Source organism: Canis lupus, chromosome X (genome assembly GCF_048164855.1).
Source record: "Canis lupus baileyi chromosome X, mCanLup2.hap1, whole genome shotgun sequence".
In the NCBI taxonomy this organism is placed as follows: domain Eukaryota; kingdom Metazoa; phylum Chordata; class Mammalia; order Carnivora; family Canidae; genus Canis; species Canis lupus.
Window position 1 is genome coordinate 82,803,206 of NC_132876.1, and position 27,650 is coordinate 82,830,855.

The 27,650-nt window shown below is 51.0% G+C and overlaps 2 protein-coding genes across 7 annotated transcripts; one reads left to right on the forward strand and one right to left on the reverse strand.

Annotated features, from left to right (window-relative positions):
- Positions 1-2,656: 2,656 nt before the first annotated feature.
- On the reverse strand, positions 2,657-6,453 carry MAGIX (MAGI family member, X-linked). 4 transcript variants are annotated; one of them, XM_072817330.1, is made up of 7 exons: positions 6,390-6,453; positions 5,427-5,573; positions 4,568-4,650; positions 4,464-4,491; positions 4,255-4,361; positions 3,973-4,144; positions 2,657-3,212 (listed from the first exon to the last, which is right to left on the reverse strand). In XM_072817330.1, exons 1-7 carry the CDS (start codon positions 6,436-6,438, stop codon positions 2,905-2,907), a joined length of 894 nt encoding a protein of 297 aa, XP_072673431.1. In that variant the 5' UTR covers positions 6,439-6,453; the 3' UTR covers positions 2,657-2,904. The 4 variants fall into 4 exon arrangements, with proteins under 4 accessions (XP_072673431.1, XP_072673430.1, XP_072673429.1 ...); XM_072817329.1 differs by having other exon boundaries at positions 4,437-4,491; XM_072817328.1 differs by having other exon boundaries at positions 4,255-4,491.
- A 2,014-nt stretch (positions 6,454-8,467) lies between these two features.
- GPKOW (G-patch domain and KOW motifs) lies at positions 8,468-26,853 on the forward strand. 3 transcript variants are annotated; one of them, XM_072817326.1, is made up of 12 exons: positions 8,468-8,565; positions 17,689-18,138; positions 18,902-19,056; positions 19,156-19,280; positions 21,472-21,581; positions 22,737-22,950; positions 23,380-23,512; positions 24,155-24,281; positions 24,486-24,609; positions 24,701-24,770; positions 25,556-25,641; positions 25,735-26,853. In XM_072817326.1, exons 2-12 carry the CDS (start codon positions 17,963-17,965, stop codon positions 25,867-25,869), a joined length of 1,455 nt encoding a protein of 484 aa, XP_072673427.1. In that variant the 5' UTR covers positions 8,468-8,565; positions 17,689-17,962; the 3' UTR covers positions 25,870-26,853. The 3 variants fall into 3 exon arrangements, with proteins under 3 accessions (XP_072673427.1, XP_072673426.1, XP_072673428.1); XM_072817325.1 differs by having other exon boundaries at positions 8,478-8,583; XM_072817327.1 differs by lacking the exon at positions 8,468-8,565 and adding an exon at positions 11,135-11,300.
- Positions 26,854-27,650: the final 797 nt, after the last annotated feature.

Sequence of the window (27,650 nt, forward strand, 5' to 3'; positions counted from 1 at the left end):
CAGCATACCCCTAGATGAAGAATGGGGAAGAAGCACAGGTTTTTTTTTGCTGGAAGCATGGCAAGATGAGAGGAAGGCTCCTGGGGTGCCAGCCTGGGTGCAAGGCTGATGACATTTGAAGTGTGTTATCCTAAGCGAGCAATTTCTCCCAGCTCAGCCTTGATTTCTACATTTGAGACATGCACTTGGTCACAGGAATCAGGATCTCCCTGGAGATGTGCTGAGGATCACACTCTCCAGACTGGACGTTGATTTTAGTCTCATCCCATTTGAGGGAAAAGTTGTGGCTGGACAGCCAGGACAGTTAAACCCAAGGGCCTGACTGTGACGCCACACCCTCCCCCAACCTGGGGTGCCTCAAAACCAAGGAAGGGGCACCCTTCTATCATCCCAGGCTGCTGAGAGTGGTTGAGTGGCAGAAGGGATGAAGCACATTTTTCCCAGTGTTGAGAGTGTGCTTTCCAACGCCGTGGGGACATGTCTGAGTTTTTAGAACAAAATAAATTCTGCATTACCTTGGAGCCTTTGCACTTGCCATTCCCATGGCTGTCAGTGTCCTTCCCCAAGCTCTTCATACATCTGGCTTCTGGTCATTTAGGTCCCGGCTCAAATGTTGTCTTCAAAGAGACCAACAGCCCACCATCGTTGCTCCCACCAACATAACCTCCTTTTGCTATCTTTGTAACTCCGACCTCTCCCTGAAATTCTTTTATTTATTCATTTTCTTTTCTTTGTCTTTTCTTTTCCAACATACTTCTACACAAGGTTAGAAATCTTTATCTTTCGTTTCACCAGCATCTTCCCAACCTATCATGGTGCAAGGTAAACAATCAGGGCTCAATTACTCGTTGTCAAATGCAGGGGAGATTAAAAGGATAGGCTCCAGCGTCCTGCCTTGATTAAATCTTGCTTCAACGGCCTCCCCCCCCAAGCCATTTATACTGTCTGAGCCTCACTCTCCTCCCCGTGAAATGGAGATATTAGGATTGTTGAGTAGATATGTAAGTAGATGAAAATAGATAGTGCAATAAAGCCAGTAGCAGGGGGGATCCCTCGGTGGCTCAGCAGTTTAGCGCCTGCTTTTGGCCCAAGGCACGATCCTGTAGTCCCAGGATCGAGTCCTGCGTCAGGCTCCCGGCATAGAGCCTGCTTCTCCCTCCTCCTGTGTCTCTGCCTCTCTCTCTCTCTCTATGTCTATCATAAATAAATAAATAAATAAATAAATAAATAAATAAATAAATAAATAAATCTTTGAAAAAAAAAAGCCAGTAGCAGGAATAAATCTAAGTAAATGGTGGTTGGGGTTACTATTATTAGTCTCCTGGGTGTGACTGTGTTTATAGGGCTGGAGTGCCTTATTTCCGTAGAGCCACACCTCCAACGGGCTCTGAGTCAAGGGTAGCTGGAAGCCCCAGTACACTCCCCCACGAAGTCCACAGTGCTGACCATTCAAGGGTTCACCTCTTCAGTTCTTTCTTTCTTTTAAGATTTTATTTATTCATTCACGAGAGATACGGAGAAAGAGAGACACAGGCAGAGGGAGAAGCAGGCTCCATGCAGGGAGCCCGATGTGGGACTCGATCCCTGGACTCGATCCCTGGACTCACGCCCTGGGCCGAAGGCAGGCGCTAAACCGCTGAGCCACCCAGGGATCCCCACCTCTTCAGTTTTTTATACCCCAGCTCCCAGCCAGGCTTTGCAGTCCCTCTCCTGAACACGTCACCCTGGAAATTCACACTCTAGTCTTTTTTAATTTGTCTCCTCTCTGACCCCTCCCCATAGGGGTGGGAGTTGCCCTTTCCCGCCTGACCACAGCTTCCTTCATTGGGGGGATGGGGCCAAGTGTTCAGGATGTGGTGACAAGCGGAGGTGACTGGACATTTCTGGCCTCAGCCAGTGCTTGGCTTCAGGGCTATCCCGGTTGCAGTCCTGCTGGCCATATAAGCCCTGCCTTTAGGGCTCTGCTCCCAGGATGGAGGAAACTCTGTCCTCTCCCAGGACCAGGAACGCCCAGCATGTGGCGTGTGCGCACAAGCCTGGCTGCAGTTCATCACCATCTATGGAAGAGGGGGGCGCGGCTCAAAAGTTCTAACAGCCTTTTTTAGCCCAGCCCGCTGACTCACACCTTCCTGGCCCCACCCCAAGGGGGGCTCCAGGGCCCCAGCCCATGCCTTAAGGGTGGCAGTCTATATACCATCGAAAGCTGGCCAAGCTGGCTGGAAGTGAGAGACCGCAGGCTCCTGGTGAAAGAAGCCACCCTGGTTCTAGCCTTGTCTCTGGACCCCAGCTGGGGGTCTGGACGATTCCTGCCTGGGGCTGTGGGTGTTCAAGTGCACTCCTGCTACAACGGCCCGCCTCTGCATTCCCCATGCCATGAGCAAAGATTATCTGTGGGCCTAGCACACCTCCAAAAAATGAAATGAATGAATGAGGAGAGATGCAGGAATTGGCGAAGAAAAGCGGAGAAGGGGAAAAGCACGCCAGGCTGAGGTTTGGGCACAAGCAGACCCTGCCAGAGGCACGGAGGAAACAGTGTGAAGTAAGTTTGTCAATGGCTGCAAGAAGAGGCCCTCCTTGAAACCAGATCTGCCCACCCCCTCCTTTGCAGGGTGAACTCAGGAGCCCCAACTGGCTGAGAGCACCTGGCAAGTCAAGACTGGGTCAAACCATTTTATTACCTCACCCACCCTTGAAACCAGAAGCGAAGCCCAGGGCTGTACCACCGACACCACAAGGAGAGCAGAGGGGAGCACCGGCAGGTCCGCTGCGCAGCAGGAGGGGGTGGGCAAGACCAGTGTAAGCTCTCCCAGCGATGCTAGTGTGCGATGCTAGTGTGCGGTTGGCTGAGCACACCAGATCCAGGTTGGGCAGTACCAAGTGAGCATCGAACCATCCCATACGTGCTCAGTGCCTCCGCCTCCCAGCTGCCATCTCGAGAGCAAGCTGTGCTGCCCCTGGGATCCCTAGGGCCTGTGAAAGCCGTTCGTCACTCGGCACCAGCCATGGTCCAGGGGAACCCGGGGTTCGGTCATCAGGGTCTTCTGTATGGCGCGCAGGATGGGGAACCTCGGGGCAGTCGGCACCCTGCTCTGGGCTAGGCTCTGTGCTGCCCCGGGTTTGGGCCATTGTACCGGATGGAGGGTGCTGAAGCCAGGAAGCACTGACGCTGGGAGACCTCATCACCTCTGGTCCACCAGGATCTGGGCTGCGATCTGGGGATGGCAGAACTGCGGGTTAGATTGGCTGATAGGGTGGGGAATGGAAAGCCAAGCTCCCTGGCTGAGGGTGGCCAGGAGGCTCCAGGGGCTGCAGGAGGCAGAGACCCCACTCTTTAGAGAAAGCTCCCTTTGAGGACTGGACAAACCAGTCAGGAACCGTTGCCACCCTTCAAGACGACCCCACACACCTCTTTTCTGGAGACACCTCCCCACCTGGATCCAGAACATGCCCCCCCCCAGAAGTAATTTCCCATAATCCCCAAATAAAAATCAAACCCTGACCTTTATTTACCTCGAGATGCCAAACCCCTCCCATTGAGGACCCCAGACTCTCCCCTTCCTTAACCCACCTCCCTCAACTCCCAGCCCTTTGCCTATGGACCCCTCAGCTTTAGAACTAGACTCCCTACCCTCTGGATCCCCATCCCATCCTCTCCCTGCTGAGACCCACTCTTCCTTCTCATTCGAGAACCACAACTCTTCCTTCTAAACACCCACCTTTACCTCAGACCCCTTCCCAGCTCTCCTCTCCCAGGACCTCAAAAGCCTCCCCTCTAAATCTACTTTTATTCCATCCTGGGCCCCTGCCCTTCCCCACCCTGCTTTTGAGAATACCATGACCCCTCACAGCCACTGAACTCTGACCTCCCCACTGAGACCACCAACCCTTCCCACCCTGGAACCCAACCTCTCCAATCTGCAACCCTCTTCTTCCCCTCATAGATCTGTCACGCCTCTCCATCGGGAAACCCACCATCTCCTTTCTGGGGCCCTCCCACCTCTTCAGGCTTGCCAGGATGGGTTTCCAGGGGCCTGCTTAGTACAAGGTGGAGACGGGGGCCTCCTGTGCGAATGCGCTCCACCACCTGGGCATGGGTGAGGCCCTGAATTGACTGTCCGTTGATGTGGAGCACAAGGTCCCCAGCCTGGAAGAGTGCAAAGTGAGAAGTGTTATAGAAAGAACAGATGGAGAGCACCCCGACACAGGATGAGGATTGGGCTAGCACTATTGAATGGAGGGCATCTTACAACTCACTTGCAAGCGACCACAGCGCTGTGCTGGCCCGTCTTTCAGCAGCCTGCGCACTACTAGCGGAGCATCTCCTGCTGAATTTCGGCCTCCACTTAATGTAAGGCCAAAGCCTGTGGAACCACAAACCAATTCCACACAGAACTGTCCAGAGGCTTGGAGCGGCTTGGAAGCAGAACGTGCCTTACCCTGAGTCACTTGGGGTGGCGCATTACCTGTACCCAAGGTCTCTGACCGATGATGCTGTAGTAAAAACACAAGTGTACATACGTTGCCAGTCTCAAAGCAGGTGGCATCTAATAAGAGGACGAGGTGGTACCTGGGGCCGGTGTTCCGCGAACGTGGGATTAGGCAGGCGATTGTCTGTAACTTCTATGTCCGCAGAATCCAACACACTAACGACTGGAAGATGAAAAAGGCGGTCAGAGGGGTACTCCATGGAAACCACCTAGGACCTTGCCCCGATTTAACATTCTAGCCTCAATTCATTTCTTGCCTCTAGATTGCAGTCAGGCATGCGGCCATTTAATTCGGCTCAGTGCACATCAATAGCAGACCTGCACCCGAATTTTAAGTAATAATCCTGGGCCCGGCTATTGAAGGCACCTCCAGACACTCCTACAGTCCTCTAATAACACGAAGATCCCGCTCCTCATCTTACACCCTTAGGTCGTCCCCGGACGACGGCGCAAGGCCAGATTGGGCTCCTGAATTTCCCAGGCTCCGCCCTCTAGTTAGCCTATAAACTTCAACCCATTCCTGACGCTTCGAATCCCGCCCCCTCGCGTTTATAGACTCCACCCCCCTCTAGGGTGGACTCCTTTCCAGGCACGGCCCTCAGCCGACTGCCCGCCCCCAACACCCTGCAGGCCCCACCTCTTCAGAAATGCCATTCGAAGCCCCACTGACAGGGATAACCATCCAGCCTCGCACCCACGACTAACCATGCAACATTCGCCTACCGCAATAACCTTCCCTGGGTCACCTCCGGGAGAAATATTCTAGGATGACGCCAAGGCTCCGCCCCCGCGAAGCTGCCTCCGAGTCCCGCCCCGCCGCCAGCCCCGCCCACTGGCACCGCCCAGGGGAGTAACTAACCAACCCGGGCCTGCCACTTCAGGAGCTGGCTCCACTCAGACCCCGCCCCCCGGAGGCCCCGCCCCGCCCCTGACACGCACCCGCCTTCGGGCGCAGGCGCAATGTGGCACCTGTCCTGCGTACCAGCGCCGCCACGTCGGCCGCAGCCCGGGCCGCCAGGGGGCGCGCGTCCAGCCGCGCCAGGAGCTGCCGGGCTCTGGGGCCCGCGGGCAGGGGAGGGCCGTGGCCTGCGCGGGTGGAAAGAACAAGTCAGTGCCCGCCCGAGCCTCGGCGAACCCCCTACGCTCCACGACGTCCGAAGACCTAGAATGCCCCTAAGATCTTCCGAGCCCCCCGACCATTCCCTCATAGTTCCGGAGGTCGCCCGCTGCCGGTCTCGACTCCCGCGACCCCCGACCGTCATGGGAATGCCCGTAGATCCCCGCCTGCCCCCACGAAATCCCGGGACATAGCTAGCTGATCGAAATATTCCTGGACACTTCCCGACACTCTGGGACTGTCTCTGCAGGGCTCCGACCGCCCCCACATAACCCCAGATTCCAAACTCTTCCCGCACGGTAGCCAGAGGGACCCCGATTCCGCCAGATGTCCTGAAAGAAGACGGCCTGCCCCCGCTGTGGCCCCGGCACCCCCCGATTCCCCTTCCGGATATCCTAGGCGACCTTGATGGCCCACGTAGCTCCAGTTGCCCCTCCATTTATCCCCAGAGCCCCCCCCCCGCCTGACCCCTCCCTCCGCAGTTCGCTACACACCCTGAGTGCCCCGGTGTCCCCAGCGGCCCCGGGCAGACCCCTCTGGCACATCTCCCCGGGATTCCTGAGAGCCAGCCCCCGCGTCTGGGGCACAGCCCCACGGTGCGGGTGCGGGTGCGGGTGCGGGTGCGGGTGCAGGTCCAGGACCCGGAGCCCAACCCGGGTCACCGCTTGGGCGCCAGGGCTGCTTTGTTTACCACCTGTCGCAAGGAAAAGGTGAGGAGCCGACAGGCGGGGCGAGGGGTGGCAAGGACGCGCCCAGTCCCTCCCCTCCCCACCCCACCCCCGTACCTCCTCTGCTCCCCTTAGGGTCCGTGGCGCCCCCTGCGCGAGGCTCCATGACCCGAAGTCGGCAGGGTGGACGCAAGGCCGCCGGCGACGCGTTTTGAGCGCCTGGGCGCACTCACCTGGCGGCCCGCCCAGGCCTGGATGCAGCTGGGGCCGGCCGGTCCCGTGCCCGGCGCCCCGACCCGCGCGGTGACCTACCTGGCCGCCAGCGAGGAGGCCCGGCTGTGGGAGGCAGCGCGAGCGCTTGGCCTCGCTCGGCCTCAGGCGCCGCCTCTGTTATCCCAGGAGCCTGAGCTGGGCTCCTCTTTCCACCCAGGACGTGCTGTCAGTCCACGAGCGAGAAGGGGACGTCGAGGCCCAAAGAATTCTGTTAAGGGCCCCGCCCGAGCTCTGACGACTAAACACGGGGGTGCAGAAGTGGGGCCCAGCTTACCAGGGAACTCTGCGGCCTCCAGCGGAGCTTGACTCCTAGTAGGGCACTGAGTAAACTTGCAGGGGATGTTTCCTACTTGGGAATTGGAAGAGTCTGTTGGGCTGGGCAGGGGGGAGCCCTTGGAGCCCTGGGGGCCATGGGAGGGGTTGGGGCCTTGAGCATGATAGCGTTGGGGAACTCAAAAAGCCGGGAAGGGCAGGTGCCCTGGACACTGGAGGGGCGGTAGGGGGCCGCCAAACCCGAGGAGGTTGGGAAGGGCCCCGGGGTGGGAGGGGACGCCAGCCAATGAGAGGGGAGAAATCAGATCCCGCTTAGGTATTAAAACTGGGGGTGTCCCAAAGGCAGAGGTCCCCGAGAGAGGAGCCCTTGGGCAAGTGCTCCTCACTGTAGTGGAAGGAAACATGGGGTGCAGTGAGAGAGAGCCCCCGACCACCACTTTGTGGAGGCAGAAACTGGAGGGCCTCGGGGTTCAGATGCCTACCTGTCCAGGGCCCCACAGCCAACCCAACAGCAGCCCGGGCCTCGGGCAGCTTACCCCCAACCTTCACTTGGCCTGTGACTGTTCACTATGGGCTGTGGAACACTCTGTGTCCTGACGTCCATTCTGGGTGGCCACCCCTCGCCCCGCCTGTCGGCTCCTCACCTTTTCCTTGCGACAGGTGGTAAACAAAGCAGCCCTGGCGCCCAAGCGGTGACCCGGGTTGGGCTCCGGGTCCTGGACCTGCACCCGCACCCGCACCCGCACCCGCACCCGCACCGTGGGGCTGTGCCCCAGACGCGGGGGCTGGCTCTCAGGAATCCCGGGGAGATGTGCCAGAGGGGTCTGCCCGGGGCCGCTGGGGACACCGGGGCACTCAGGGTGTGTAGCGAACTGCGGAGGGAGGGGTCAGGCGGGGGGGGGCTCTGGGGATAAATGGAGGGGCAACTGGAGCTACGTGGGCCATCAAGGTCGCCTAGGATATCCGGAAGGGGAATCGGGGGGTGCCGGGGCCACAGCGGGGGCAGGCCGTCTTCTTTCAGGACATCTGGCGGAATCGGGGTCCCTCTGGCTACCGTGCGGGAAGAGTTTGGAATCTGGGGTTATGTGGGGGCGGTCGGAGCCCTGCAGAGACAGTCCCAGAGTGTCGGGAAGTGTCCAGGAATATTTCGATCAGCTAGCTATGTCCCGGGATTTCGTGGGGGCAGGCGGGGATCTACGGGCATTCCCATGACGGTCGGGGGTCGCGGGAGTCGAGACCGGCAGCGGGCGACCTCCGGAACTATGAGGGAATGGTCGGGGGGCTCGGAAGATCTTAGGGGCATTCTAGGTCTTCGGACGTCGTGGAGCGTAGGGGGTTCGCCGAGGCTCGGGCGGGCACTGACTTGTTCTTTCCACCCGCGCAGGCCACGGCCCTCCCCTGCCCGCGGGCCCCAGAGCCCGGCAGCTCCTGGCGCGGCTGGACGCGCGCCCCCTGGCGGCCCGGGCTGCGGCCGACGTGGCGGCGCTGGTACGCAGGACAGGTGCCACATTGCGCCTGCGCCCGAAGGCGGGTGCGTGTCAGGGGCGGGGCGGGGCCTCCGGGGGGCGGGGTCTGAGTGGAGCCAGCTCCTGAAGTGGCAGGCCCGGGTTGGTTAGTTACTCCCCTGGGCGGTGCCAGTGGGCGGGGCTGGCGGCGGGGCGGGACTCGGAGGCAGCTTCGCGGGGGCGGAGCCTTGGCGTCATCCTAGAATATTTCTCCCGGAGGTGACCCAGGGAAGGTTATTGCGGTAGGCGAATGTTGCATGGTTAGTCGTGGGTGCGAGGCTGGATGGTTATCCCTGTCAGTGGGGCTTCGAATGGCATTTCTGAAGAGGTGGGGCCTGCAGGGTGTTGGGGGCGGGCAGTCGGCTGAGGGCCGTGCCTGGAAAGGAGTCCACCCTAGAGGGGGGTGGAGTCTATAAACGCGAGGGGGCGGGATTCGAAGCGTCAGGAATGGGTTGAAGTTTATAGGCTAACTAGAGGGCGGAGCCTGGGAAATTCAGGAGCCCAATCTGGCCTTGCGCCGTCGTCCGGGGACGACCTAAGGGTGTAAGATGAGGAGCGGGATCTTCGTGTTATTAGAGGACTGTAGGAGTGTCTGGAGGTGCCTTCAATAGCCGGGCCCAGGATTCGTTAAGATGGCGGGTTCTGGGTAGTTGTGTGACAGCTGGAGAATTGCGCACTGCCTAGGTACTGAAATTGTGGTCGAGTCTGGACGTGAGTTGGAAGAGCTGAGGCTAGAATGTAAATTTAGGGGCTTGTGCCAATGTTAGCAAAGTCAGGGGCCCCTGACTGGCTTAGTCCGTTAACTCAGCTCATGCATGATCGTAGGGTCCTGAGATCAAGACCCGCGTGGGCCTCCCTGCTCTGCGGGGAGCCTTCTCCCTCTCTCCCCGTTTTTGGTCTCTGTTATCTCTCAAATAAAATTTTTTAAAACAGTGGAGGCGCCTGGGTGACTTAGATGTTGGGCGTCTGCCTTCACCTCAGGTCATTATCTCTTTCTTGGGATCCAGCTCCCCTGCAGGGCTCCCTGCTCAGCAGGTACTGTGCTTCTCTTCCTCCTGCTTATTCTCTCTCAAATGGATTAATAAAATATTTTTTTTAAAAAAAGGTAAGTCACCGACAGCTTTCTTAGCCTCTTCCTTACACTAACTAGCCTTTAGCATGCTGTAATTGTAAGGACAATTATGTCTTAGTCGCTTGTCCCAAGACCCTCTTGTCTCTCTTTGCCTCTCACAGACTTCCTAGTGTGACAAATACAGAAAAATGTGAAAAACCTGTGGATACTTCTGGTGAGCTTGAATGGCGCTGGAGACTTCCTTAGTGAATTTTGGGGGCACAGATTGGGGGAAAGGGTGGCAGAGGAGGATGGGAGCTGGAGGAGTGTAATCAACAGGGCCAGGTTGAGAATCTCACACTGGCCCTGAGTCAATATTGTATGTCTCTTCATTTACTTATGTCTTTTTTAAGATTTTATTTATTCACTCATGAAAGACACAGAGAGGCAGAGACACAGGCAGAGAGAGAAGCAGGCTCCCCGTGGAGAGCCAATGTGGGGACTTGGTCCCAGGACCCTGGGATCATGACCTGACCTAAGCCAAAGGCAGATGCTCAAACACTGCGCCACCCAGGAGTCCCTACTTAGGTCTTTAAAAATTTTTTTCAACAATATTTTGTAGTTTTCGCAACACAATTTCTACAGTTCTTCTTTTAAATATATTCCTGGGTATCTTATTTTGAGGCTACTGTAAATGGAATTATTTTCTTAATTTCATCTTTATTTTGTCTATAGAAACACAATGGATTTTTGCATATCGATCTTCTATCCTGTAACCTTGCCAAAACTTTTTTTAAATTCTAATACCCACTAAGGAGGGAAAAATCAACTGAGTAAATGTGAAGATTTCTTATTTATTTTAAAAGGTTTTATTTATTCATGAGAGACGCAGAGACATAGAGGGAGAAGCAGGCTCCCTGCGGGGAGCCCGAACTGGGACTGGATCCCAGGACCCCAGGATCTGATCTGAGCCAAAGGCGGACACTGAGCCACCCAGGTGTCCCTAATTGGTTTTATTAAGCAACTCATGAACTGGTGAGCATCCCATCTAAGAAGTAGAGAGGTCTGAGATGAGGTAAACAAAATAGAAGGTCTTTTTTTTTGAAAGATTTTTTCATTTTAGGGAGAGTGCACAGGACAGAGGGAGGGGTTGGCAGAAAAGGAAAGAAGCAGACTGCTCGCTGAGCATGGAGGACCCTGAGATCATGACCTGAGCCAAATTGAGAGTCTAACACTTAAGCGACTGAGCAACCCGGGCACCCTAAAGTGGAAGGTTTTTATAGGAAGGAAGATAGGGCAAGAAATCATTAGCAAAAGAAAAGGAAGTACTATTTCAGGCAAGGTCGCTTCTGCTTATGGAAAGGTGGGGCAAGGGAGTTCTTATCATCCAGATTACCTGATCTTCCTTTGGGGAATGAGAGGGCCCCAGGTGAAGATTACCTCTTTGGTGCAGGCCAGAAAATTCCAGATTAATTGGTTTAAAATTCCATTCCTGAAAAGGTTGAAATTACAATTAATTCTTGGTTTATTGCCCTGAGGGCAAGTGACTCCACCTAGAGCCTGTGGCTTTCTTTTTAACACTCCTAATAATTCCAAAGGAATTATACCAAAATTCTGATGTGCTTCCAATAATAAAACAAAGGAATACTCACCAAACATACTAGTACTAAGGGAAACAAGTACTCAACAAAAAAAGATTGTCTTTATACAGATCCTGAATAAAGTTGGAAAACTCAATCAAAGGGAAGGAGTTCAGAATCCTAGAAGAGACTCATCAAACTGGAAATAGACCGCGACTTGTGAAAGTGATGAGTGCAAGAGGCTCCATGCGGGTACCTCCCTTGATTCCCTGAATCATCATTCTTTGGAGGTCATCTCCTTTGGATCCCACCTCTGACTCCCAGGAATGTCAGCCTAAATAGAGAGGTAAACTGGGGCAAGCTCACGATAATGAGCTTATTTGGGATAGCAGAGGAATTGGAATTTGGGACTCATCTGTAGCTTGCTACAGTTTGGGTGTCCAGAATTGCAATTTCTCTGCTATTCCCAAATAAACTCATCTTTTTGAGCTTGCCTCAGTTTGCCTCTTTATTTAGATTGACATTTATAAATGCTGCTTTGTAGTCTTTATCTGCTAGGTCTTTTTTTTTAAAGGTTTTTTATTTTATTTATTTTTTTAAAGATTTTATTTATTTATTCATAGACACACAGAGAGAGAAGCAGAGACACAGGCAGAGGGAGAAGCAGGCTCCATGCAGGGAGCCCGATGTGGGACTCGATCCTGGGTCTCCAGGATCACACCCCAGGCTGCAGGCAGCGCCAAACCGCTGCGCCACCAGGGCTGCCCTGCTAGGTGTCTTTAAGGATGCCCAGGGCTTCTAAGCCTGGAAAAATGGCCATGAGATTGATTACTGTTGTGGAGGCCGAGAAAAATTAAGGCCATCCCACCTAAAGTTTAGCATTAACACAAGTACAGCCATCTTAGGCCCCTGTGAATAAGAGCTGAACTTTACGGGAAAAACTACAGAATGTCCTCAATGTCCTCGGCAGGTAATCCCATATCAGAAAAACAACAGAGCCCACGCCCATGGTAGAAAATCCCCTAGACCAGCCTAATTCTTCCATCCCTTCTGGAAATCCCCTAGACCAGCCTATAAAAAACCCAGCTGTAACCCACTTCGGGGTCCAAGTCCCTGCTCTGCTGTGTTGGGTATACTTGGACCCAAGCTCGAGCTTGTAAATAAACCCTCGTGTGTTTGCATCGGTGTCGGCTCCTCGGTGGTTTCTCGGATTCGCAATCTTGGGCACAACACTGTTTCCTGTTTTCAAGACCATCCTGTGACCCATTATATTATTCTACTTTCTGAACATTGTGATTATGTCCCACTTTCTTTTTTTTATTTATTTTTTATTTTTTTTAATTTTTTTCCACTTTAAGTATATTTACAGCTTCGTATTTAAAGTTTCTAGTATAAGTGTTCCATCCAAGGAATGTGCTATAATTCATTTGCCCAATCCCCTCCTGTTGTTCATTTAGTCTTCAATCTTTGGCTACAATAGATGATACTATGATGAATCTCGTAAAAAACTGTTTGGGGTGCTGGGGTGGATTAGTTAAGTGGCTGACTCTTGATTTCAGCTCAGGTCATGATCTGGGGGTTGTGGGATGGAGCCCCATGTTGGGCTCCCCAACCAGTGGAGAGTCTGCTTGTCATTCTCTTCCTCTACCCTTCCCCCCCACCTCTCTAAAATAAATAAATATTTAAAAATATATTTTCAAGGGCGCTTGGCTGGCTCATTCAGAAGCATGTGACTCTTGATCTTAGGGTGGTGAGTTCAAGCCCCATGTTGGATATAGATTACTTTGGTTTTTTTAAAGATTTTTTTTAATTTTTAAAGATTAATTGATTAACTTATTTATAGTGCACAGGCTGGGGGAAGGGCTGAGGGAGAGGGAGAGAGACCTAAGCAGACTGTGCTGAGTGTGGAGCCCATGCAGAGCTTGATCTCACAACCCTGAGATCATGACCAGAGCAGCAATCAAGAGCCAGTGCTCAAATGACTGAGCCACCCAGGTGACCCTAAAGATTTTTATTTTTTAAAAAGATTTTATTCATTTATTCATGAGAGACACAGAGAGAGGGGCAGAGACAGAGGCAGAGGGAGAAGCAGGCTCCATGCAGGGAGCCCAATGTGAGACTTGATCCCCAGACTGCAGGATCATGCCCTGAGCTGAAGGCAGATGCTCAACCGCTAAGCTACCCAGGTGTCCCAAGATTTTATTTTTTTAAGTAATCTCTACACCCAACATGGGCCTGGAACTCATCACCCTGATATCAAGAGTCACATGGTCCTCCAGCTGAACCAGCCAGGTGCCTGCGTTGTGCCCAAGATTGTGAATCCAAGAAACCACCAAGGAGCCGACACTGATGCAAACACACGAGGGTTTATTAGCAACCTCGAGCTTGGGTCCAAGTATACCCGACACAGCGGAGCAGGGACTTGGACCCCGAGGTGGGTTTCAGCTTAGTTTTAAGGGCTGGTCTAGGAGATTTTCAGAAGGGGTGGAGGAATTTCTCAAGTTCTGTTTACATTCTGATATGGGGCTTTCAAGGGCATTGAGCTCTGTTCTCATTCTAATATGGGACTTTCTACCACGGGCATGGGCTCTGTTGTCTTTCTGATATGGCATTCCCTGCGAGGACATGGGATATTCTGCAGTTTTTCTTATAAAGTTCAGCTCTTATTCACAGGGGCCTAAGATGGCTGTACTTGTGCTAATGTTAAACTTGAGGTGGAATGGCCTTGATTTTTCTCGGTCTCCACACCTGGGTATAGAGATTTCATTTTTATTTTTTTCTAAAGATTTTATTTATTTATTCATTAGAGACACAAAGAGAAGAGAGAGAGAGAGGCAGAGACACAGGCAGAGGGAGAAGCAGGCTCCACACAGGGAGCCCGATGTGGTTCTCAATCCGGGGACTCCAGGATCACGCCCTGGGCCAAAGGCAAGCGCTAAACCGCTGAGCCACCCAGGGATCCCCTATAGAGATTTCTCAAATAAACATAAAAAATCTTTTTGCATATCTTTTTTTTAAGATTTCATTTATTTATTCATGAGAGAGACAGAGAGAGAGGCAGAGACACAGGCAGAGCAGGCAGAGGGAGAAGCAGGCTCCATGCAGGGAGCCTGTGGGACTAGATCCTGGGTCTCCAGGATCACACCCTGGGCCCAAGGCAACACTAAACTGCTGAGCTGGGCAGCCCTGGTGGCCCAGCGGTTTGGTGCCGCCTTCAGCCCAGGGCATGATCCTGGAGCCCCATGATCGAGTCCCACGTTGGGCTCCCTGTGTGGAGCCTGCTTCTCCCTCTGCCTGTGTCTCTGCCTCTCTCTGTATCTCTCATGAATAAGTAAATAAAATCTTAAAAAAAAACTGCTGAGCCACCGGGCTGCCCTCTTTTTGCATATCTTTAATGATTTCCTTGGGACGAATTTTTGGCAGATTTCTATTATTCTTTCTGGTGACTATTTAAGTATCAGTCTTCTATTTTCCAAACTCTTAATGATGTAGGCAGGCTGGGTCTGAGGATCCAGAGGTGATCCCAGGACCAGCCAAGAGGGTCCTTGGTTTCACACAGGATAGCAATCAAATGTGAGCCAAGAGAAAGTAAAAGCAGAGTTTATTGAAGATACAGAGTGAGCGTAGTTACAGAGTGTCTGGAAGACTCAGAAAGGAAAGGACAGTGTCTTGTTTTTGCTTGGGTCTGAGGCTTTTATTGAGGATTGTGGTGTGATGTAAGTGTCCTCTCAGGCACCCTGGAACTGGTCAGAATAAGAAGGGTCCAGATGTCCTCCATAAGTCACTAATTCCTTGGAGCTAGGGGGGCTTGGCATCAAGATGTCTAGCTCCAGTGGTCTGGAATATACACATGATGGCCTCACCTAGTCATTCCTTAGAAGTTATGTATTATGCTGGAAGACCACAAAGAAATTATTAGCTATTTGATCCATACAAGGAGAACATACATTATTTGTACTATAAGGAATGTGTAAAGGGGTGTGCTGGTCCTAGCAAGAATAGAAGCAGGAAAAGGGGCAAAAAAGCAGTCCTTCAAAAAGCCCTTCATGGGGCCCTTTCATTTTCCCTCTATATGGTCCTAGACAAGAGGAATTTGTCTCATTAATCTTTCAAAACCTTAGAACCTAGTTCTCAACATATTTAATGTTGGTAGTATAAGCAGAAATAGTTAGGGATCCCTGGAAAAAGAAAGGTGAGGCAAATCTTTCTCAATATAAGAAAAGTCATTTGGGGCCCCTGATCATCTTGTAATCTATGCCTGACCAGCACTACTTACCCAAAGCACATTTCTTGCAGAACATCCTGAGATGTGTTGAAATTGCATGAGAATAAACATCAGTAGATAATGATTTGAAGGAAACAAAAGAATGTGAGAACAAACAGGCACTATCAGGCCAGGAGACAGCCTAAGCCTATCAAAGACAATAAATCGGTGGTAAAACTCCCAATGCTGATTCAAAAGTAAAGATTGACCTAACACATATTCTGAGTCATCTTTGCAGAACTTAAGCCCCTTTGAGCACTCAAATACTAGACCCACTGGAGCCAGAGAATTGATGATGCTGACCCTTGCCAACTCTCATGACTTCAATTAACTTAAGACCTAGACTCAGTGACTTAGGGTGACTTTTGCCCCAATTCCATGCTGAATTCCCTATTTTGCAAGCCCTTCCACGAATATATATGGACCTTTAGTTTAAAATTTCCCCACTTTTGTTGTTGAGGGAGATAGTGCTTTGGGAAATATCCTCAGTGTTCTTCTTCACTTGTTGCAAGTAAACCCTACCTTTTCCTTCCTGTTCTTTGCTTGGATGTATCTTTTGGCTCCATATCCACCAAGAGGTGGACATAGTTTTGAGTAACAGTAGGAACTCCAGTAGACCCTTGAACGACATGGCTTTGAACTGCACGGGTCCATTTATACCAGGATTTTCTCCAGTAAATACATTAGAGTACTATAAATGTATTTTCTCTTCCTTATAATTTTCTTTATTAAAAAACATTCTATTGGGATGCCTGGGTGGTTCAGCGGTTGAGTGTCTGACTTCCACTCAGAGTGTAATCTTGGGGTCCGGGGATTGAGTCCCACATCGGGCACCCTGTGAGGAGCCTGCTTCTCCCTCTGCCTATGTCTCTGCCTCTCTCTGTGTGTGTCTCTCATGAATAAATAAATAAAATCTTTAAAATATTTATTTATTTATTTATTTATTTATTTATTTATTTATTTATGAGAGAGAGAGAACATGAGTGGGGGAACAGGGAGAGGGAGAAGCGGACTCCTCACTGAGCAGGGAGCTCAACACGGGGCTCCATCCAAGGAAACTCAGATCATGACCTAAGCCAAAGGCAGACACTTAACTGAGCCACTCAGGTACCCCCTTATGATTTTCTTTTTATTTTTTTAAGATTTTATTTATTTATTCATGAGAGACACAGAGAAAGATTCAGAGACACAGGCAGAGGGAGAAGCAGGCTCCATGGAGGGAGCCGGACATGGGACTCAATCCCGGGTCTCCAGGATCACGCCCCGGGCCGAAGGCAGGCGCTAAACCACTGAGCCACCCAGGGATCCCCCCACTTATGATTTTCTTAATAACATTTTCATTTTCTTATTCATCTTCATATTCTTAAGATTATTCTTAAGAATACTGTATACAAAAGAATACAGTGTATGATACATGTAACATACAAAAGGCCTGGGTGGCTCAGTTGGTTAAGTGCAGACTCTTGATCTTAGATCAGGTCTTGATCTCAGGGTTGTGAGTTCAGGGTCTTCCCTAGGCTCCACGTTGGGTGTGGAACCTACTTAAAAACAAAACAGGGATCCCTGGGTGGCGCAGCGGTTTAGCGCCTGCCTTTGGCCCAGGGCGCGATCCTGGAGACCCAGGATCGAATCCCACGTCGGGATCCCGGTGCATGGAGCCTGCTTCTCCCTCTGCCTGGGTCTCTGCCTCTCTCTCTCACTGTGTGCCTAGCATAAATAAATAATAAAAAAAAATAAAAAACAAAACAAAACAAAAAGCCCCTAAAAACAACAGAAAAATAATACTACATGTAACAAACAATATATGTGTTAATCTACTGTTTGTGTTATCATTAGGTTTCCAGTCAACAGTAGGGTGTTAGTAAGTAAGTTTGTGAGGAGTCAAAAGTTACCAGCAAATTTTCAACTGTGGGGACAGGGTATTGGCCCTCCTAACCCCTGCATTGTTCAAGAGTCAACTGTGTATGTGTGTGTGTATATATATATATTTTTTTTCTAAGATTTTATTTATTCATGAGAGACACACAGAGAGAGAGAGAGGCAGAGACACAGGCAGAGGGAGAAGCAGGCTCCATGCAGGGAGCTCAACATGGGACTCGATCCGGGGTCTCCAGGATCACGCCCCGGGCCGAAAGCAGCGCTAAACTGCTGAGCCACCCGGGCTGCCCTATATATATTTTTAATATCTGTTCAAGTGTTATTGTTCCCCACCGGACTACCAGCCTCTAGAAAGGAGGGTGTCTATTTTATTAAAATTTGAATTTTATTAAAATTTATTAAAATTTGAATCCAGATCTAGTTGTGTGTTAAATCTGACATCGGTAGGCACCATTTACATGTCTATTTGTTATTGTGCACAGCTGGCACTCACAGATTTTTTTCTTAAGCATGTATTTTATCTACACTTCCATTCCCCCTGTGTAATGTGTACACAGTAAGCAACTAATAAATACTTGTCGACCGCCTATAGGAAGGAATGAACACACCAGGCAAGAATGAATTCAACTCTGCCACACCTACCTCACCGAAGAACTACATTTCCCTTTATGCTTGGCGTGACGCGCTCCTATGAAGGAAAAAGAGCAAGAGTTACTTCCGAAAGCTCCTTTTTCCTCCTACGCCTGCCGATGACGCAGTGTTTTATGGGAAAGGTAGTTCTAGCGCTCTTCGTCTGGCCGCCTTCAAACTGAACCTAAACTAAACTTCCCGGCAAGCGGCGCACTCGCCTGGGAAAGAGGGGCAAGATGGCGGATGCCGAGGAGTATCCTTTGCGGCCGGCTGGATCCTCCGCTGCCCCAATTTCATTCAGCTTCAGTCGCACAACTGCCCGGAGACGGCTGGCGGACCCGGTAGACGACGCGGGTGCGGCTCCAGAGGAGAAGGATTTCTTGAAGACCGTGGAAGGGAGGGAGCTGCAAAGGTGAAGCGCCGGGTCTTTCATCCCTTGGAATTCGGTTTGGTGGGTGCAGTGGGAGGGTGGAATCTGAGTTGATTGTTTAGGTGGCAGTGGCCTGGAAAGCCTGAAGCACAGCCTGAGGAAATTCGTGGAGGCGAGAAGGCGGGAGTGTGTGACTGGAGAGGTGGAGAAATTGGGCCTAAAAGCTATGGCGTTTGAGAAAAAAGGATGTGTTCCTGAGAGGGTGTGTCTAGAATTTGGGGACCCTGAAGTGTGTGCGTTCTGAGAGAGGGAAAAGAGTGAAGAATGACAGGACCGCTAGGGTCTCAGCAGAAGCGGTGGAGCTTCTCTAGTGTGGGGAACGGGGTGGATTGGCAGATTCAGGTTTGGGGAGGCCATCATCAGGTTAATTTGGAAAAGACAGTCAGAGGGTGAGACTTCCAGAAGAGAATCAACCATCCAGGAGGTTGATGGGGAGCCTGGAACTGGGGAGAATCTGGGCTGAGGATGGTGATTTGTGAGTCATTGTGAAGGCCATGGAAGTGGGTGTTGGGATGAGCAGAGGGTCCAAGACTGAAGGCTGATTCCTTAAAGGCACTGACATTTAAGAGTTGGGGGTGAGGGAGAGAATCCAAAGAAAGCACCATTAGAGACTCACAGGAGAACAGAGGGTGTGGTCAGATGGGGGGGTGAGTTTGGCTCTTGTGTTTTCTCTGAAGGGAGTAGTGTGGCTCAGAACCCACTGACATGCTACTCTCCCAACTTCATGCTTCTGTGTCCACATTAGTGTGAAGCCCTCAGAAAACCCCAAGGATCTCATCATCCCTTTGATCCAGAATGGCCATCGCAGGCAGCCACCAGCCCAAGCTCCTGGGCCATCCACAAATACTGAGGCCTTGATGGATGGAGTGCTGTCCCAGGCTGTGAAGGAGCTCATTGAGGGTGAGTGATCCCCTCTTCGCCATCCCCCTGTGAAGGAAGTGGGGGAGGAAAATGGAAGGATATGGTGGGACCTCATTGCTCCCTCCCATTCTTCCTTAGACTCCAAGAAGTCCCTGGAGGAGAGAGAGAATTCGGGTGTCGACCCCACGCTTGCTATCCCCATGATCCAGAAAGGATGCATTCCTAACGGGGAAGGGGCAGACAGCGAACCCCGGGCTGAGACAGTGAGCTGGCCCCTAATTCCTCCTGCCCCAGCCTCCCTTTGCCCTGTCTGCCAGACTTGCCTCTTTGCATACAGTGGGGCGGGGGGTACAGTCTGTGTGCGTGCTACAGGCCTGCTGCCTATCCCTTCCTCCTTCTGTCTTTTTTGGGAAGCATTAAAAAATTAATCAAGATACTGAGGTGTGGAAAACACTTGCATTCTGGGATTATCTGAACAAGATGAGGGGCAAAGGGAACAGGAAATGCAAAGATCCTAAGGGTAGACTCAGCCTGGAGTGTTTGAGGAACATCAAGGAGACCAGTGTAGCTGGAGTAGAATGGATGAAGGGGAGGAGAAGAATATGAAGTCAGAAGTGGCAGGGGCTAAACTAAGCAGGGCCTTGTGGACCATGGTGAGGACTTTGGCTTTTATCCTGAATGAAATGAGAGCCATGAGAGGGTTCTGAGCAGAGAGGGGTAAAAACTTAAGATTTGACAAGATCTCTGGCTAGTGTGAGCAGAACAGAATAGTAAGCAAAGAGAACAGTAGTGCAGGCTAGAAATGATGGCCAGTCAGACCAGAGTGGTAGGAGTGAGGTCTGGAAGGACAGGTAGGGTTTAGTGAGTGAGGGAAGAGCAGGGTGAGTACTAATGGCAGCAACAACCCCAAGCAGTGGCATGGTGGCAGGGAGTCAATGTGGTGTGGGTCCATCAGTGAAGCAACCCGCCGTGTGTCTAGAGTGAGTATAAGGAATTGAGAAAAAAGAGAGAAAAAAAAAAAAAAGGAATTGAGAGAGGAGGGAAGAAAAGAATTGAGGGAGTGAGGATGGAATGTGATAGACAACAGAAGTGAGGGGAGTGTCTACAGAAGCAACCAAGTCTGTCTTTTATACCCATGGACTCCACTCTTCACCTCTTTATTCACAATGTTTTAGCAATGCTTCTTTGGGGCCTAGTTCTCCTACAGCCCCAGACCATCCTCTCTTTCGACTGAGCTGTTCTTGTTGGCCTTCACCTGTCTTCTGGCTTCTTTGATCATAAAAAAAAGACCTTCACTTCACTTTCCATCCTGTTCCTGCTTTGGCCTCAGTTCTCTCATATTCTCTCCTTCTCCGGCCTTTTACATCTCAGCTGATCACAGCTCCACCCCATCCTTCTTCTCACTTGGCCTAAAAACCTTAGAGTCTCTCTTGACTTCCCCCTTTATTTCATACCCCATATGCAGTCTTTCAGCAAAATCCTATCATCTCCCTTTGCAGTATACATCCAGAATTTGATCACTTCTCACCATCACCACTCCTACCACTCGTCTGAGCTACCAGCATCTCTCATCTGGATTATTGCAGTAACTTCCTCACTGGGACCCCTTGTGGAAGCCACCCTCCTGTGGCTCCAGCCCAGATCTCCTGATTAATCTTTCACTGCCCCTCTTCCTCCACCTCTTTCTCAGTCAGGTTGACCTTCATGATGCTCTTACCACTTGCCAGACTTGTTCTGCCACAGGGCCTTTGCTCTTACTGTTCTCTCTGCTTGGACTACCCACCTATCCTTCATGCTTCTCATATCGTTATGGCCCCCACTGTCATTTCTTTCTGGTCTCTGCTCAGATATCAACTCCGTGATACTCTCTTCTGCATCCCTCTGCATCCCCTTAATCTGCCTCATTTTTCTTCATATAACTTATCACTACCCGACATGCCACGTTTTATGTATTTTTATATGTATTTTTTATTATTTTTTTTTTTAGATTTTTTATTTATTTATTCATAGAGACAGAGAGAGAGGCAGAGACACAGGCAGAGGGAGAAGCAGGCATCATACAGAGAGCCTGACGTGGGACTCGATCCAGGGTCTCCAGGATCACACCCCAGGCTGCAGGCCGCGCTAAACCGCTGCGCCACTGGGGCTGCCCCTATATGTATTTTTTAAATTGTATGTCTACAACTAGAACGTCATCCCCACAGGGCAGGATCAGGGATTTTTGTCTGTTTTGGTTATCCTCGTCACCTAGGTCAGTACCTGGCACAGAATAGGTGCTTTATAATTATTTGTTGAAGGACAACATGGATGAGTAAAGTGAGGGACAGCAAGAGGAAATCAAAACTAACCTTGAGCTTACTGGAAAAGCACTAAGGGTCACTCATTGGGTAAGCAGGCTTCAGAGGGCCCACCATGGGCCAAGCCTGACTGTCCTTCCTTTGCCTGAATTTGTAGGTGCCAGAGGAAGCTGATTACGAGGCAGTCCCCGTAGAGGCCTATGGGCTGGCCATGTTACGAGGCATGGGCTGGAAGCCTGGTGAGGGCATTGGCCGCACCTTCAATCTGTGAGTTCTGGGGTGGGGGCAAGGGGCAGCAGACAGGGCAGTGAACAAGACCCCATGGGTTACTGCTCATCCAGAACCAGAAGCTTTCTGCAACTGTTTCAGTCTCCTGTTTGCTCTTTGTTTGTTTGTTTGTTTTTAAAGATTCATTTATTTAATCATGAGAGACACAGAGAACGAAGCAGAGACATAGGCAGAGGGAGCAGAAGTAGGCTCCATGCAGGGAGCCCGATGCGGGACTCGATCCTGGATCCCAGGACCACGCCCTGAGCTGAAGGCAGATGCTCAACCGCTGAGCCACACAGGCATCCCTCCTGTTTGCTTTTTGAAACTCTGTAACGGGATCCCTTCTGTACGGGGTTACCTTTCTGAGCATTAGCTTCCTCATCTGAAAAATGAGGGTAGTGACAATACTGACTTCCCATATCTGTTGCAGAATTACATGAAATTATGTACATAAAGCACTTATAGCAGGCCCTGGCCCAAAATAAACATAGATGAAACATTTGCTATTATCACACAGATTTTTGATCCCTTCTCAGTTTTCTGAACTCCAAAGAATTCTGAAAACCAAATATTTTTTTTCAAACATTTTTTCATAAACCATTTAGTAGCCACACATGACCTGAATTGACACAGAGCATTTTATAGTCTGTTCCTCCTATTTGGTGTGAATATTTGTATGATTTCCCCTGTAGAAATATTAGGGTATTATAATCAAAATCACAGAGATCTGCCTCAGATCCTGCTGTAAATAATATGTAATAGATGGTATACCCAGTGTGTTATTAGGTTGGACCAAACGAAATTGCTTTTCTGTAGATCAAAAACAGTCCTGGGATCCCTGGGTGGCTCAGTAGTTTAGCGCCGCCTTCAGCCCGGGGTGTGATCCTGGAGACCCAGGATCGAGTCCCACGTCGGGCTCCTTGCATAGAGCCTGCTTCTCCCTCTGCCTGTGTCTCTGCCTCTCTTGCTCTCTCTGTGTCTCTCATGAATAAAATAAAATCTTAAAAAAAAAAAACAGTCCTAATGTGAGATCGGGAAGGATATTCTTGAGCATGTTGATGGGGTGGGATTTGGATGGCTGTGAGGGGACACTGAAGACTTGCATTCCTCCCCTCCCCAGCCCAATAAGCTCATATACTGTGTTGCCTGCAGAGTGGTGAAGCCCCGTCTCAACTTACTGAGGCCGAAGGGGTTAGGGCTGGGTGCCAACCTGAATGAGGTCCAGGCCCTAGTCCCCACTGGCCCCCACCACCTGCCAAAGCCAGATGAAGAGCAAGAGAAGGCTAAGGAAGACCAGCCTCAAGGACTGGTGCCTGGAGGAGCTGTGGTGGTTCTTTCTGGCCCTCACCGAGGCCTCTATGGGAAGGTAAGGAACCAAGCTATGCCTAGAGCCCAAGACAGGCAGCGGGGAAGTTTGATGTGAGGGTCAGAGGGAGGAAGAATTGGGCTTAGGGTGGAAAGGCTGGAAGTCCTTGTCTTTCAGGCCTGCCTGGCTTGCTACCTCATTTGGTAACTCAGAACCACTTGCTGGGCCTGAGTCTCAGTTTACAACTAAAAGAGAGAATGGCCATATGTGCCAAATGTTCCTGAGGCTTAAGTTCTTTAAAATATATCCAAGCCACACAGTCTGGTAGGGGAAACACATGAACCAGGCCCAGGCCCAGGCCTTGGGTCAGTCTGGTGGGGGAGACACAGGGGTCAGGCTTATAGGAGGTAAGAGTGGACAGTTCGGTCCTAGGAATGTGAGTTTAGTCCACTCAGACCCTGCCTAACTTCGTCCTCCCCAACGCTTCAGGTAGAAGGCCTCGATCCTGACAATGTTCGGGCCATGGTTCGCCTGGCCGTGGGGAACCGCATGGTTACTGTTAGTGAGTACTGCCTGCGCCCTGTCTCCCAGCATGAGTTTGACAAGAACACCTTGGATCTCAGTGAGTGTGCCTCTTACCTAGCTGGGAGAGTTGGAGAAACATTCCAGGGGGCAGTAGGGGCCTGTACCTGGGGGTGAGGCTGGGTGGGTGTCAGATCTGCAGAGGGGAGGGGCAGTGGTCTGTCAGGCAGATGTGACTTCTGGTCAGAATCCAGGAGGTGAGAATGAAGATCAGTGGTTTATTCGGTTTGAAGAAAAACTGATCTAGTAACCCTGGGGCTTTAGCCTCTCAGAGAAAAAACAGGTGTGGAAACCTATTCCTATCCTCAGGAGGTCTCTGTCTGTTCTAGGTGATGAGCCTCTCTTCTTCTGGGTGTGAGGGCAGCCGGGACTAGGCCATGCCCAAGGAGAAAGGCATTCTAGGCATGGCAGCAGGATGGGGCGGTTTGACAGATGAGATATTGGTGCTGATGGAGCTCTCAGGATTCCCTAGCCCACCTTGGAGTGGCTGAGGAAGCCTTCCTGAAGGAAGCCCCAGCAGTTGAGGGGAAGGGGAGAGCATTCTGATGGCATAGGCAAAGTTGTGATGGTGGGAGGGGACATTGAGGCAGGTGGGAGGTGGCCTGAGGCCAAGGTGTAGCCTGCCAGGTAAGAGGCTCACACTGAGGCTCCTTCCTGGTTCTCCCCATACACCCTTGCACAGGCCAGATGAACAAAACTTCCCCAGGGCAACAGAATGGAACAGCCTCATCATGGAAGGCCCTCCGGGATCAGGACCTCCCCAGCTGGCGGGAGGACTCAGAGAGGAAGCGGAAACACCTTCCCGACCGGTGGGACCCTGGGCATCTGGGGTTGGGGGAGAAGGCAAGGCTGTGGAGGGATTCTAGCAGTCAGAGAAGGCTTCCCGGGCAAGGCAGGCACATAGAAGGAACTAGGGATGACATCAGGGCATCAGGGGTGGGTTTCACAGCAGCCAACTGTGGGGTGACCAGAACGTGTCTCATCAGCTAAGCCTGTGTTGGCCCTTTCCGCAGACAGGGGGAGCCCGCAGCCAAGAATGAGAAGGCAGGTCCCCAGAGCCAGCACTGGTTGCACAGGGACCTGCGTGTGCGCTTTGTGGACAGGCAGCACAAAGGTGGCCAGTATTACAACACCAAGGTGGGAACCCTGCAGCCTGGCTTTCCCCCACCCCCCCGGAACTAGGCCCCCATAACTGTAACACTCTCACATCCCGTGACCCTTTCTCCAGATGACCATTGAAGATGTCCTCAGCCCAGATACCTGTGTGTGTCGAACAGATGAAGGCCGGATCCTGGAAGGTGAGTCTGAGGGATGGCCACTGGGGTTTTAATCATCCATCCTAGAGGCTGAATAGGAAGGCTGTCTTCGACCCAAGAGGCTGGTGCAGGCAAAGGCTGGAAGGTTAGGCAGAGTTCAGGCATTTTGCACAGCCCAGAATCTTTTGACAGAATACGAGGCACTTCTGTGATGGTGATTATCTAAGCTGCTCTTTCCCCCTGTGATGGTGATTATCTAAGCTGCTCTTTCCCCCTGTGCACACTGGCATAGAAATGAGCTATTTCTCCCTCTGGGGACTGGGCCTTGTACAGATGTGTACTGAACTCCCCGTGCAGGGCAGGGCATATGACGTGCACACAATAAACGGTATCTGTTGTCATCACCCATCATTTTCGTGCATAAGTGCTCCTTTTTCATAGTTCTTTCTTCTTTTTTTTCCCAAGATTTTATTTATTTATTTGACAGAGAGAGAGCATACACACAAGCCCGGGGAGTGGCAGGGAGAGGGAGAACCAGACTCCCTGCCAAACAGGGAGCCTGATGTGGGACTTGATCCCAGGACCCTGGGATCATGACCTGAGCCTAAGGCAGACGCTTAACTGACTAAGCCACCTGGTGCCCTATTATAGTTATTTCTAGGAACTGCTCCTTAGGTGTCCTCACCTGTGAGCTGGAGTGGGGCAGGGGGACTCCCACCTGTCAACAGGGTGCAGGATGGCTCTGAGGCATACAGGAAAGGCTTTCTGACAGGACCTGGGTGGGCTGGCCCTGGCCATGGGCCTCACTCCCCTTTCCTCATCTGCAGGCCTGAAGGAAAACATGCTGGAGACCCTGGTCCCCAAGGTCGAAGGCAACCGGGTGATGGTGGTGCTGGGGCCACAGGCTGGAAGGGTGAGTTCTAGACCTGGGCATGGGGTGAGGGGCATGCGGGGGCTGTCCTGGAGTCTGAATTGGCCTTGCTGACCTCACCCATCACTACTCCAGGTGGGCCGCCTACTAGGCCGGAACAGAGAACGGAGCCGAGCTCTGGTGCAGCTGCGGAGAGAGAATCAGCTGGTGGAGCTTCACTATGATGCTGTCTGCCAGTACATGGGCCCCAGTGATTCGGATGAAGACTGACCTGTGGCCCCACTCCCACCCCAGGCCACTGCCAGCTCTGTACAGTGTGAAAAGCCTGTCTTTGCAGAGGCGGAGCAGTAATCCTTCCATCTTCCACTTGCACTGTCGCCCCAGGACAGGGCAAGGGCAGGACATGAGACAGATGGACCAGCAGGGAGGCTCGAAACAAACCCTAGTATTTTCCAGAAGTCAGTGTGTAATAAAAATCATTTCCCAAACTTTGTAAAATGATGAGATCCTTAATGTGCACTGAGCTGAATGGACATGGAGCTGGGCTGGCCGAGGTGGGAGCCACTCCAGACTTCAGCCCCACTGCCCTGCATGGGCTGGCAAGACAAGTCAAAAATCTGCTGCTCACAAGCTCATTCTTGGACTACCGAAGCTACGCAGTCTGTCCCTTAAGCAGATATTACAGAGTCCATAATGCTACATGTCCGCACAGCTTTCTGAACAAGAATCTGGTGACAGCTATGCTTTTACCCTTTTACTCTTGGTCTAGACCAGATATCTAGAAAATATCTTGAGCCGGTGATGAGAGTCCAGAGGAAAGAGAGGCTTCTACCCACAAATAGGGTGTGTTTGTAACCAGTTAGTTTGGGGACACCCCTGTTTTAGCCCACAGACTGGCTTAAAAGTAAAAAAAAAAAGGTTTGTGTATCCCAGGTAGAATTTCTCTGATTGCTCCAGGTAACTGGACTCTCAAAAAGGTTATTGTCAGACAGTCCTTAAACTTTTTCCTGTTTAATGGGCTGAGCTACAAAATCAGCAAGAGGAGCCAGAGCTTTAGGCATGGTTGCTTCTAAATCATCCCAATCACTAAGTTGCTGATGTAATAAATGGTGTCTGAGTTAGATCTAGACCACTGGTATAAACTTATGACATTGTCAGAACATGGCACAGTGCTGGCAAATTTTTTAAAAGTAACTGAATTGTCATATTAAAATTCTTACAACTCTTTTTCTAATAAAATCTTTTTTAAAAATATGTTTTAATTGTCAAAGTATAATTGACAATGTTATCTTAGTTTCAGGTATACAATATAGTGATTCAACAATTCTATACATCATGCCATGCTTACTACACTGAGTGTACTCACCAGTGTTAATTACATTATTGACTCTGTTCCCTATAGTGTACCTTTCATCTCCCTGACTTTTTTTTTTTTTTGATAACTGGGAGTTTGTACCTCTTAATTCCCCTTCACCTGTTTTCTCATCCCCCTCCTCTTTGGCAGCCATCCTCTAGAGCAGGATGACAAAGGTAAGCCACTGTCCCTGCCAAGCAAAGGAAGACCGCTGTTTTTTTTTTAATATTTTATTTATTTATTCATGAGAGAGAGGCAGAGACACAGGCAGAGGGAGAAGCAGGCTCCATGCAGGGAGCCTGACGTGGGACTTGATCCCAGGTCTCCAGGATCACGCCCTGGGCTGAAGGCAGGCGCTAAACCGCTGAGCCACCCGGGGATCCCCTAGACCACTGTTTCAGCCAAAATTGATCAGGTATAGAAAAATAGTGAGTTGGCCAAATCAGTGGTTATATGCCAGTAAGGTAAGGGATCAGAAAACCTTCCAGTCTCATTCCCCAGTATAAAGTACACTAGCAAAGACCAATTTTACTGATTTATCATCCCTAATTCCAGAACTCAGCTGTTTGCAAGATTGGCCTAGCAGGGTGGTTAAGGCATACAGTAGAGGACAAACCCCCACCCCCAGTTGCTCCAGTTCCTGAGTAATGGTTGTGACTGTACATACTGCCCCCAGAATTCCCAGCTGGGTTATATT